Below are 14,145 nucleotides of genomic sequence, written 5' to 3' on the forward strand. Positions count from 1 at the left end.
TGTATATGTACAATATTGATATTTATTTTGTTAAGTTAATTCACACACACAAACAGACACACACACACACACATGCACACACACAATTCATCTATGAAAAGGTATATGATGTTAACAATAAAACACCTTCTGGGTGTTTGCTTAGCATGTCTTCCTGAATTACTGCTACATAAACTCCTCGAAGAATGGAATCACCATTACCATCACAACACATGAGATGTTATCTGGTATATACTGTACGTTTTCATCATAGTATAAACAAAACTACCTGCTTCACGTAAATACATGTAGGTTTCACAAACAAATAAGGGATACACACTCCTATTGTGTAACAGTAAGCTGTACCCACATGCCCATGTTAACACCTTTCCAAGTTTCCACTTCCAGTGGTTATACTGCACTGAATGCATGACTAATGCATGTCCAATTTGTATTGGTCAACAACACTGTGGCACATGTACAGTAACACCTTTATAATTCAGCAGAGGTCATGTCTTCAGTGGACATGCACAGATGCAAGCATTATTGATGGTGAGAAAGCTACTTCTAACACTTGAGCAGACAGGAGATTCTACGATCAAATTTGGTGCGCTCACTTAATGTGATATGCTGTAATTGAATTACCGTTAGAACCAAAACATAACAAAAAGTAATATGACCAAAATCTATGGTTGCAATTCATTTTTGCCAATATACGTATGAGTTTTACATGCACTGGTACATTTTTGTCGTTGGCCATTTTGTTTATGTGCACATACAAAATTGTACCTGTAAGCTTGCCAATCTTAACTTTGCCAAAAAACAAAATATCTATACTTGAAACTATTCCATGTATACAATTGTACATTTCATTCATTGTTGGCAAATTATGGACATTTTACAGTACATACATACTGCTCATCTACAGGCATCAAATTCAAAATGTTCAAATTCAGAACAATAACTTGACATTTACAGTACGAAAATACATGTACAGTCACTTGTGTACAAAAATAGGCAATGTTCTACAAATTTTCTTCGGCAGATTACAATCTCTTCTCGACATTTCTTTTTCTTTTCTGGCACATACACATAATTTCAAGGCACAGATTTACAATGTACAATGTACTGTACATCTCACAAACATCTGGAGAGATAGATCAGCATATGCATATAATCATGCAGGCTACACTTTTAGAAGGCTTGAAGCATTGTCCCTATCCTCATTTGGAGTCCATGCATATTTGGTTATTGTGGGTTATTATAGTTTTTTCCCCCGCCCAATCATGGCACTCCACAAAACAGTTAATGTAGGCATTATGATCTACAATGTCATGTAACAATGCAAATACCCACTTTATTAAAGCGTTTGAGTAAGCACTGCAGAAAAAACAGTATTCAAACTATTCATAGACCATTATAACATTAAAATATTGAAAGAAATCTTATCTGTGACATTATATGTCAATATGTCTAAAGTTGATACAATTTGTACATGTAGTTCCCAAAATATATCAATTACTCAGGTGTGATTGTGTGTCTTTGTGAGAGTAACAGCATACACGGTACAATGTATGTAGTACATATGATATGAAATAACCATAGTGTATCCCAAGTACAACTGACATGAATGAAAGAAAATGCCTTCTTTGGTACAGATTATTTTCTTCTATCTACATGTAGAATAAGAAAATGAATATTCAAGACTTAGCTTGGCCATCACTACCTCTGCTCTTTAAATAAACTGTACAATCAGCAGTAACATCATCTCTTACTGTATACATGTACCTCTGTAAGTCATGTACCTAGTAACTTTCGTTGTCTGTGTGTGACACATTATTTCTATAAGAATACACATACAAATTGTACATTTTTGTGGAAGAAGTACTGTACATTATCGTAACACTCAAGATTTATAAATCATTCATATTTGCCTATAGTCACATTTCATGTCAATTCTAATTTCAATCTTTTATTCAACTCGCTCTACAGTAAGAGTCAATTTTGATGTATGAATAAAGTCAGCTCCTTTCGTCAGAATATATCAATGTCAATTACAAATAAATGTGTTCCTGCCTCACACACATCTCTTGTATTTTTAAATTCATACACAATGTATCAGGTTTACCCACTGCTTTGGGGAACTAAAGTGCTATAAACACATTCTTAAACAATCAATCACTTTTCAGAATCAAGGCGCTGATCTTACTGTAACTCTTAAGAACATTGCAAAAAAAAAATAAACACTACGGCATTATTCATAAAGACAAAGAAAACATGTTTTGGTGTGATTTAATGTATTTGTAGATGTGCATTATACAGTTCATGATTTGCAACAAGTGTCAATTTGCATGCTTCAAACTAATGAAGAAATGTTCGTAGTTAATGGGTGTGTACTGTCTGAACAACATCTGTATCGGAAGGTTTATTTGTACTTGTAAAGGTTGAAGTATGCTTTATCTGTGAAAACACACTTATCCCTTCTCCTACAGCCATATCTCAATTTGTTCTGTAGTTACCGGTACACAGAAAATAAGAAAAATAAAGTGGAGTCAGTTACTATTTATACAACAAAGATATGCAGATGTCAATCTGTCAAGGAAAGTAAACCAGTACTTGGAGTCCCTAGATGCATTCACACATGAGTTGTTAAGTCACGCACTGGCTATGTGAAATATTGTGTACAAGGCATAATCAATTTCATATTTCACTTCTCACTATGAAATTCAAGGAGCAGTGACACACAATTTCTTTGAAATGGTCACTGAAGCAATCCCTAGCAGTTTTCAGGTTAGCTATGATCAATGTCATAATGTTCAATCATATTGAGTTCCTACAAGAACCACCTACATGTGTTCTTGTCAGCCATACAGCGCAGTTTGCAAATATGATTGTTGTGTAAATTCAATGCAGACTAATACTTGCCAAGTATACCGCTGTCAAAACTCCTCCAACTTATACCGTAGGTACAGTAGGTTCAGCATCATTTTCTGACTACAGTATAGTTCTGGTCAATCAAATTATCTTGTAGAAGGCCGCTAATCAAATTTTTGATATGGATATCTGAAACAAGGTTGAGACATGAGTAAAATACACAACCAACAACACTGCTCCTCACTTCAAAAGCTTTCTGGAAGAAGACCATGACACTTTATCTGACAATATAGGTGTATGAAGTGCAAAGTTACATAATTTTACATAAACTTTTGTCTTCCTCCTAAAAATACAGATATGTCGTTCACTTTGGAAGAATAATTGGCATCTCCTACAGAAGTGTAGGCTGCATATAAACTTGAAACTATTAAATCGAAGTATTCACGCCAACAAGAGTCTGTAGAGACACAAATATATCCATGGTGCCTCCTACAAGCAGCACTCCCATCAGAATCTAAATTGTGAGGTCGTGTTCCCTGTTGGACTTCTTCGTCGACTTTCCTCCGCTTTTCGAACTACGTGTCGTGCTCGACATCTCATCGTCCGCGGCACCGGCGCTGTTGCCGTCACGCAGGGAGCGCGGCCTTACCTTGGCGTACGTTCCGTCCTCTACCATGGGTATGCCGCCAACATCGGCTTCATCTTTGCCGAGAGACCCATTGATGCGGGGCCGGTTGCTCTCGCGGACAGCGGGGTAAGTGTTGAAGATTGTAGAGTTAACAGTACCGTGCTTCTTGGGCTTAGCATGAACACCGTTGCCTATAAGAACAGCAAAATACCAAAAGATGAACTATTAGTTTCAACTCTCACTTTATGTTGCACATGATAAAGATATTGGGTAGAAATATAAAGATTGGTACATAACACATCTGATTATCTTCAGTGAGAGTAATCCCCTGAGTGTTCCTTATATACAGCCTCATACAGATTTGCACTTGACGTTCTGTAGTTAAAGTGAAAAGATATCGGATTGGCAAAACAGAAAGAACTTGGCTGATTCAAGATGTAAGATTAAAGGTGCTGTGATGCAAATAAGCACGCCAGTCCCCGCCCCCCCCCCCCCCCCCCCCCCCAGTGATGGTCACATTGGTACATCATTACAGCTTAACATAAAACTTAAGAAAACATAAATCTCTGAAATTAAGATATGTATCAAAAGTGCATGGGCACTCTGTTCTCCTTAATCAAGAAGTTTTTAAAGTCAACATACATGTACATACAGCACTTGCTGAATGTAGTTACTTGTTACTTGTTGAAAGAATCCCAAAAGTGAGCTGTGTGTCAAATGGAATGGACAAGAATTAAAGATTTCTTACTGTTCTTGTAGTAATCAGAAAAGTGCATGTCCATGTAGAGCTTCCCCTGCTTGCTGGCCAGGATGTAGGCAAGAACAGCCAGGATGAAGGCATCGAAGACGGCGATGATGGCGAGGTAGAACACCCATCTCAGCTCACAGCCTGCGGTGTTAGTGTAGGAGATTTCTTCCCCACACAGGGCCCGGTATGCAGAGTGGTCATCCCAGCCACTTGGGTAGATGAGGATTCCAAGGAGAAGAAAGATACCTGAGAAAAGACCAAAAGGAAAGAGGTGCAAAATTGAATGCAATTAACGAGATGTGTGCAAACGCAAATTAGAGACCTCCGGATGATTTTCAGATTTTAACATTTGAACAACTATAAATTAGTAATACTGAGGACAGAGTTTCAGAATTTATAATAATTGGGATGAAAAATAAGAAAATTCTCGAAATTCATGACAAATTGCAATGAACAAGGATGATGACATGGCACTAGGCCCGGTCACCATAAGAATGCATGAGTTGGGGCTCAAGGAAGCAGAAGAAAAGAAGAAGGCATGCATAGATTATACACAAGCAAGTAGTATTGTAATGGAATTACACTGAACTACATTTCTGGAGTATGTGAGCCTCCTACTGTATGTCATCATCCTTGTTCAGTGTAACTTGTTAAAGGTTTTTCAAAGTATTGATTCTCTGCTAAAGAACCACAATAAATTCCACAAATCTATACATGGAGCTGTTGATTTATGAACTACATGATGTGAAAATATGAAAATCATCTGGAATGCCCCTTTAATCTTTGATGCACGTAATGATTAAATATATTTCTAACAAAACATCTGTTGTAAAATCAAGTCAGAAAAAAAAATGAGGTAAAAATGGTAAAGCAGGACTTGACACTAACTTTCAATCTGAAAGTTTGGTGGAGGAAGCATAATAATCAACTTTGAATCTTAGTTGCCTGATTGGTGCACTTGGCTGCCGCTAATATTGAGCCCTGAATAAAGAAATCACATGTCTACAGGTGATTGAAAGGGAAAATGAAAGGCAATAGAAAGCTATCATTGTATCACAATGCATATTATTAAGGTTTACAACATACCGTGTACTGTAATTCTTCAAAACCAATTGAGCAGTTGTTTTTGAAGAAGTCAAGTATATTTTTCTTGCATACTATACCTGCTTTAGGAATATTACTTTGTAGAAACATTAAAAAAAAAATCAAAAAACAATAAATACCTTCATTTATTTTACCTGTCATGTCATTTCAAGAAAAACAAAAACATACACGTAAGAAACCTGAAACAGAAAAAACATAACAAGAACAAATGTATAGCCCAGGTTTTTTGTCTTTTTTTTCATTTTAATGCACTGCAGCCAGTATCCCTCAGGACCAGCGAGTACCCAGTAATGCAAAATAAGATTGTTGCTTTTATCTTAGAATGAAACATCATCAAGTGATCAATACAAAGCTTGTATGTTACACAATAGGCCTTTGCTTCAGAACAAACATACATGTAGGTACGGAAAAATTTAAATACCGGTAACCATTTTTTATATGTTACAGTTGCATATGTTGTTTAAATATATGATATTATATGTTTCATACATTTTATGTTATACAGTCACAATCATAATGCCATTTGTATGATGGATACTGTATACACAGTTACCGGGAATACATCATAACAGGCATATCAAACATCCCATAGCACATATGATATACAAACACTACATCCAAGACTTGCCACAGCACTTCATTTGTGTGAATACCAATAGCAGCTCTGTACATTATTATAGTGGGTGTGATTAATATTCCATATCAATGTTGAATGATCCATTAAGAGCTACTGTGTGCAGTGCCAGAGGGAGAAGTCTATGGTACGATGATTTCAGCAAATATTGGACTTCACCCCTACTATAAGTGAGATATAATTCAAAGGATCAACCTTGTTAATTCACCATACTTGATCTTTGATGATTTGTGGCATACTTTTTGTAATGCAGAGGACTACATGTACCCTGTAGGTGTTACAATCATAAAGTTCTAAGCAAGTGGCAATGAAAATTGCACGTAAATGCTTTGTATATGGTACAAAAATGGACAAGTTTTAAATCAAACTTGGCTCTTCAAAGATCAGAGTCCAGCATTGTGGATTTATGTTGTGTTTAGACAACAGTGGCACTTGTTTTGTTTAATTAAAGTATCTCCATGATTCAAATGACTCTATAGACATACAGTGCATGTAAATAACTGGACAAAATAAATCAGTTCAGCCAAATAGACTTGTTTGTTTAAGGTTATGATGGCATATGAAATTAGGAAGTATCTGTCTGTAAATGTTCACATAGAAATGTAGTAAAAATAAGATAAGCACATTTAATGACTTCACACTATTTTGAATACAAACATCTCCATGTTGCCAGTTAATATATAATTTGCCTACATGTTATAAAAAAGATAACAGTACTTACTCTCAAATCAATTCTGGACATAACTTTGTTTTTTATGCATAGGCCTAACATGAAAAGTTTTGTCAAGTGAGGTAATAAATATGTATTACTTCAATGTACAGCTATCTTTTCCTCAACTCACATTATATGAAAGATGTGCAATGAATAAGTACAATGTACATCATTCAAGTTATGCTTACTATGGTATTGATACTGACTTTGGAAGATTATGACCATTTCTCTGTGCACAATGATGAAGTTAAATTTTGATTAGGCAATAGCTTTTGGTGAAAATATTTCCTTTTCTTTCTTGTATGGACATGTACATTGGAACATTGAAATGTCTTTATATTCCTTGTAAATCAGCATGGCTGCAAAGTTAAAAAAAATATGTACATGTACTTGAGCAATTTAAAACTTTCACAAAAATGGAAACTTCCTGAAGAAAATATGTTCTCACTATGCAATTGTATCTACAATGTACAGTGTATCTAGACTTTAAACATTCCATCAGCCTAATACAAGTCACAAAGTTTGCAGAGAGTTAAAACTTGCTTTCTGACAATAGGTATACTTCATGAAATCAAGTAGGTTTGCTAATGACTCAAACAAACATACACTCTGTCATTCGCAATGACATACGTATACATACAACGTAAATGGATTGAGCATTGTGTACTGTATAGCAATGCATTGAAAGTTTATCTGACTTCAGAATGCCACGTACTGCCCTTTGAACCCAGTAGCTGTTGAACAAAGGAGACTGATTGCCCACACCTTTTGGAGACTATTCATCGAATTGCAAATTTCTGCCTGAACGCACTTGCGAGTTTTTTTTCTTTTTCACAGCAATATAGCCTCACTCACAATCCACAGCAATTGAGTGTAACCTTTACACTATACTGATACTACCGGAGTCAAACTGTGCAAACCAACAGTTTCACCCTTGCCAACTATAATCTTGAAAGAGAAATTCATGCATGGATTTGTGTGGCTTCCCCTCTGGAGGAGGCTTTTCGAATTCATGGTGACAGATGTCATACATTGTACATGGACATCCAAGTGTGAGGAAAAACAAATATACCATCTAAAACTGTGCTAGAGGCATGTTATCAATATACATGTAACTGAAGTTAAACATGAATGAACTACACATTACTTTAATTTGATAAGAAATGGATATGAAAATAAAAGAGAAAATTCTCACGGTCATTATAAATCTAAAGCTGTTCTTGCCTTACTCAACAGAATACCTTTCACTCCAGTACCTTTCAAATTACTTTTCTAATTTCTGCTTTTGGTGAGAGAGGAAATGCAATTTACACATGCTTCTCCTCATCCCCCTCCTTTTTCTCTTTTTCTCTCTTGTTCCCTCCCTATCTCCATCTGCCATTATGTTTGTATGTTGATACATGTATGCAAAGCAACTAAGATTTTCATGATCAGCTATGTACATGTACACTATTATCACATTACAGACACTACAATCATAACTGGTAGGTATTATAAATGTACATGTATGTATGTAGATCTATGTATGATTGTACAATATGTGCAAAAATAATATAATATATGAAATTCACCCAAAATATACACACACAATGAATGTAATCGTTTGTGGTGATATTGTATTATGTGCTACAGGTGTACATGTACAAATGTATATGTTTATAATAATGCATATAAAACTGGTACACGTACACACATACTGTATAATATAGTTTAAATGCACAAAATGATATAATCATTTATTATCAACTTGGGACTTGAGATTGAAGGTGCTGAAAAACAAAGAAAATAATTGAAATATAAAAATGATTGTATTAACAATACCTTCAAAAATGTTTCTTGTCATGCAACGCTGAACACTGGCACTGGTCCCAGGCCCAGTCCCAGGCCAGTAAATATCACTGTCTGACCAGCAACTTTTCAGGGATTTCTAAATTTATTAGTCCAACATGACAGGGGTAAAATTAACAAAAATAACATTGTCGGGGCTTGTTGAAAAAAAGTACAGGACCAGCAAATTTAAGGTTTGGACCAGTATTGAAAATGGGTTAGTGTGCAGCCCTGCATTATGTATGTACAAGTGTGTTCTACAATTTTCTAGTGCAGTACCAAGGAAATTCTTTTATTTATTTGATGACCTTACAGAAACACTTTGAAAATGACATTTTCCAGTATCTGTTTATGCAATGAAACTCTTTGTATGGTTGCTAAACAATGTATATTGTATGTGTGCCTGCATTCATGGTTTACTTCCACCATGCATTTTGAAATCATCTGCTTATTCAGCTATGCCATATTGTATGATGATTCTCAAATCACTGAGCCATCAAAACTGCAGAACTCCTCTGTTCTACACAACATTGAGGATCTTTGTTATGATTGTGAAATGATGACTGCACTTGAACTGTTAATTGTATCACAACATTCAAATTTGGCTGCCAGTTCACATTTTACACATGTATGTATGGAAAAAGAAAAGAAAATATCTTTCATCTGCTCACAAATAAAAAAGATCTGCATCAATACAACATCCATCTAAGGACATTGTCATATAATCACAGTTTATGATCAAGGGAATGTTAGTGGTATAATCACACTGTTCTCATTATAATGATTTAGAGCTAGTGAGTATGATCAAGGAGGGATGAGAAATGGAGTTCCAACTGGCTGTAAACAATAGGCGTTTTCACATCAGCCCGATAAAAATCCAAGCTCGAGATATTTTCCATTTCCCAAGTCAGAAAATAGCGCGCTATTTCGAAACATCGGGCTGATGTGAAACGCCTATTCAAACAGCTGTCAGTTTTCTTTTGACGTACAAAAGAATTCCACAGGTGCATTTGTGACTTTGATGATCGGGGTTCGATGCCGCCATCTTTCCGAGCAAAGAGATGATTCATTTGGAACGCTAACATAATGTCGGCTATATTTTGTTTGTTTTTGTATTAAAGGAAATTAAATTTCAGGCAATGATAAGGCATATGAAAAAGAAAGTGACTCCTGTCGAGGATTATGTCAAAAAGTGTAAATCTGAGCCGTACGTTGTGAAAATAATTGAACTGCACCTTTACTGGAAAGTCGATTTTATCATTTTTCCGATCACTTCCGACAAATGAAACTGATATGGTATAATCTTCAAGTGTAGTTCTTTGCTCATTTATATGTTAGATTAATGTAAAAACATATAAAGTTGGGTAATTTTAATTCTTATTTCATCAATTTTTGTGGAATTATTATCTGCATATCCCTGTCTGTACATGTACCTTTATGTACTGCTCATGTTTCATAAGAAGGGACAGCGAAAAGTAATTACCATCATAAAGACATATCTTCCATTGAGAGTGACGAGTCATGATGCAATGCCACATGAATCAATTGTCTTCCTATCTTTAAGGCAGTTCCAGTTTAGCACATACTGTAAAACATGATACATGTATATTCGCGGCACGAAATTTTCGCGAATTGGAGCCGACGGCCTTTTAAGAAATTTCGCATGCATTTTAATTTCGCGAATCTTTGCGCTCGCGAAATTCGCGAAATTAAAATGCACGTGAACATTCCTCGTTTTACAGTACATGTACTTCAAATATTTCTTAGTGGCGGCATCAAACATGGGATCAAAGGGAATAACACTGTTGTTACTCCATCTCTTGAACCTCCTTGGTATGATCAAAGAGGGGAAGGATAAATCATATCCACATGTACTGTGCCTCTTAACAAATAAGAGCCAATTTTTGTAAGTCTTTTTCTCTAGATATATACAACACTGCTTTTCTTTACAGGTCAAACTATACATTAGCAACTATATAAAATGAGAATTAAAATATTATTTCATGATTTGAAATGATATAATAATGGTATAGGTACAATTGTATATAGATGGAGAAAATGAAGCGCTGTCAACATGTAACTATTTTCAAATCATGGAGCACGGAGCTACCTTTATTTCTGTAACAGGTACAGGTGATCTCATCTCAAGTTGCTCTCAGTCAAAGTGCACTGTTGCTAAATTTATACCTAGAATGACTGATGTCTGGTACAGTAGGAAGTATAATGCCTTTCTCCTGCTTCCATTTGACCTTTGAATTACCCACATGACAAGATTTCAATAAGTATGATGTATGATGTGTACCTGCAAACCTCTACACGCCCCTGAATGAGCTTGGAGTAGGACTGGCCCGTCCAATTCCAGCCTGCCCAATTGTGCATGATGTACAGTCAGCTTTCAGAATGCAAGGTTCTCTATGTTTTCACTCTTTAACTTGCAAGGACAGACGTTAAATGATTAATTGTCCTGATTGACCTTGTTTGTTAATGTAGGACCAACAGAAAAGGATAGAGACAGGTGATCCCCAGTCCCATCAGCATGTGTTTAGGAACAAAATAAAAAAACACTGTATCTGCCTGCATGCACATCAACGTCATTTTGTTTGTGTGCTTAAAAGAGTTAAAGGGATCGTAAAGTTTTGGTTGAGACCTACAAACTATGTAACATGAGGTTTCTGTCATTTTTCGGTGAGATAATGAGAAACCTCTTATAAAATATGAAAGAGTATGTAATTTCACAAGGAATTCAACGTTTATATGATGAGAATCAGTTTAGAAATGGCTGAGATGTCCAAAAAGAGCGATCCTAATAAAAGGTGGGTCTATTAAGATTGCTTTGTTTAACTTTGTTTCTGGATGTTTCAGCCATTCCAAAACCAATTTCCATCAAATAAACTTTGAAAGTCTCCTTAGAATGGTATGATGTCATAAGTGGTTTGGTGTATCACAAAATCCTCGTCTCCACCATTATTATACCATCCCTTTAAACATGCGTAACTGGTACTACCATGTATAATCTACACATAAGACTCAACTGTTGTGTCTATAAATGTGTGGTATACTACATGTACAGCTGTAATTTACAACTCCCCTTGACTAATAGGAATATTGAAATTTTAGTTTTTTATTTTAATGTACAGTACATTGTGTATACATGCCAAGCATGAACTTCACTATTTTATTATTTTGCCATGCATAAACACAAACACACACACAAACACACACACACACACACAAACCTCCAGGAGGGTGTTTTGGAGTTTTTCAGTTGTCATTAGTACCCATTAAGAGGTTTTTGAAAAGTAAAAACATTAAAAATCAAAAGAACTGGATGCCCCACAATGCATTGTATCTAATTGTACTAACGCAATGAAGTGGTGATTTATGAGATTCATGGTATAGAAATACATTGTATAATAGTAAAATACCAAAGTAAGATTTCGCCCCTACATTTCTAGCTCTCTAGTTTTATCTTTTTGGGGGGTTAATAATGAAATTTCAATATAATGAAAGAAAACTGGGAGTCCTAAGGATTTTATTATCATGGGAGTCAACTGTACATACTGTACATACAATTTGTATAATGATGTGGATAAGAAATATGCATTATCATCAGGTAAATGCTTACATGTACATTTTTGTATTATAATGTTTACTTTTTAAGCGAGACATTACAATTTTCTTGCCTGTTCAATTCCTGAAATTAAAGGGTTTTTTTTCACCATCTATTCCTTTGAATACAATTAAAACAGAATATAAGACCTCATTCTCACTGTAAATGTATGGAAATGCAATGTACTGGTAGTGGTGGTTTGATGATACATTGTACTTTTAACAGGTCTGATATTGCACTTTTAGAGTCTATGTTATATTCACAGATACACACACACATAACATATGTGTTTACATTGTATATGTAGAGCTTCAGACTATATACAGTATACATGTATATACTACATTGTAAGTATGCATATATCATATGTTTATTCAAGTACATACAAAATATTTTAATTGTCTATGAAATGGCCCATTACACTGGCGGATCCAGAGTGAGGCACATCGCTCCTGCTCTTTATTTTCTTGTTAAAACAAAAGAAATAAAAAGAAAAATGTGGGGGGGGGGGAGTGTGCACCCCCTTTAATTTTGTAAAGGTGCTTCCCCTTTATGGAATACCTGGATATGCCCCTGCATTACATATCATTTTAAACACTCTCTTTTGTACTTGAATCATTTAACAGATCTGCTCCCTGGACATACTGCACATCTAAGGTAGATATAAATATTTTTTGTAACTAAAAAAAAAAAAATCCTTGAACTTGAGTAAAGTGAGATAAAGCCCACATAGATGACACTTTGATGATCAAGTAGAGTCAGTAGAGAGGTGTTGACATACCTGCACATAGCTGCAGTGTGCCGCAGATGAAGAAAACGGTGCCTGTCTTGCATGGCGATTTACATAGGAAGAGGAGCATCGCTACGATGGATAAAGCCACGAACAAGGCGGCGAATCCGACGAAGAAAGTCGCAGCCGCCATCGCGGGCACGGTGTCATTATCGGGCCCCTGGCCAATCCCGCTGTAATCCACCACTCCTCCGACGCAAGAGAGCTCCCCAGTGGTACTGTAACTAACGCAGTACTGGTAGAGGCCAAAATAGCCTACACCCCGGGCATTGGGTCCGTCCCCCAGCCAGTAGGGCTGGAAAAACACAACCAGCATGATGATGAAAAAACACAGGGTGAAGATGGCCCAAGCAATCGCGATAGCCCGGGCATTTCGGATGTAGTTTGTGTGATAATAATAAGCATAGGTTTCTTCTTTCGTTTGTTCGTTCGCCATTTTCAACAGTTTGGTACCGTGCTCCTATTCTCGGCAACAATTCAAGGAAGGCTTCTCGTTATTAGTGTTATGAATGAAGTTCGAAGAATCCGCGATCCGCCAGTTTTCATTACAATCTCACACGTTCATGAATGTATACCGCCACAGACTCTCACGGTGCTTCCTGCGCTATGCTGCAAACCTGTGCTGTATACTGTACTCCATCTGCTCCAAAAAAGGAACTGCAGACAGGTGATTCAGCTATCAGGAGAGAACAAACACCCAGTGCATGCATCGCTCAAACTGTATGAACGGTGCGCAGAAGGTGTCTGTGTTTACTTAGCAAGCTGTGTGACCATAGTCAGCTGCCATATATTGTACAGCCTTCAAAGTTTGGCAGGCCTTCGTGCGTGAGAACAGTTAGTATTGCATTCTTTGGATCTATTGTCATGCTAAGTAGGTGGGTAAGGCCCCCTGTAAGAGGGAGGAGGGTGCATATAGCGGTGTGTACCAGAACACAATTCCTGGCCAAAGCTTCCCCATGCATGCTCTATAGGGGTCAAGATGCGTGATTGTAATCTCGTGACAATTGAAAAAAAAAGAAAAGAAAAAACCTGACATAAAAAATCGAAACACACACACACCCACACATGCACACACTTACTTGAAGATTGAACGTAGTACAATGTACAGTATCAAGATGACGGCAACTGAAATCCATGTAACATATATTATTACCCATAAGAACCACTTTCCTAGAAAGAAATTCATAATTGTAGGCCCTACAACTGTTGAATATTATTAGAAATTTACCCCTTCTAAAT

The 14,145-nt window shown here is 36.3% G+C and overlaps 1 protein-coding gene across 1 annotated transcript; it reads right to left on the bottom strand.

The window, feature by feature from the left end:
- Positions 1-2,065: 2,065 nt before the first annotated feature.
- On the bottom strand, positions 2,066-13,649 carry LOC139712896 (LHFPL tetraspan subfamily member 3 protein-like). Its single transcript, XM_071624674.1, has 3 exons — positions 12,898-13,649; positions 4,230-4,475; positions 2,066-3,672 (listed from the first exon to the last, which is right to left on the bottom strand). The coding sequence occupies exons 1-3, from the start codon at positions 13,340-13,342 to the stop codon at positions 3,368-3,370; spliced, it is 996 nt and encodes a 331-aa protein (XP_071480775.1). The 5' UTR covers positions 13,343-13,649; the 3' UTR covers positions 2,066-3,367.
- Positions 13,650-14,145: the final 496 nt, after the last annotated feature.

The sequence above is a fragment of the Diadema antillarum genome, unplaced genomic scaffold, assembly GCF_040938485.1.
Source record: "Diadema antillarum isolate AM-2024a unplaced genomic scaffold, OU_Dant_1.0 seq00001871_RagTag, whole genome shotgun sequence".
Lineage (NCBI taxonomy): Eukaryota > Metazoa > Echinodermata > Echinoidea > Diadematoida > Diadematidae > Diadema > Diadema antillarum.

Coding starts and splice junctions, on each gene's coding strand:
- LOC139712896 (XM_071624674.1), bottom strand. CDS start 13,342: ATGGCGAACGAACAAACGAAAGAAGAAACCTATGCTTATTATTATCAC. Junction 4,476..12,897: donor CACACTGCAGCTATGTGCAG/GTATGTCAACAC, acceptor GTCTTTTCTCAG/GTATCTTTCTTCTCCTTGGA. Junction 3,673..4,229: donor TTCTGATTACTACAAGAACA/GTAAGAAATCTT, acceptor CTGTTCTTATAG/GCAACGGTGTTCATGCTAAG.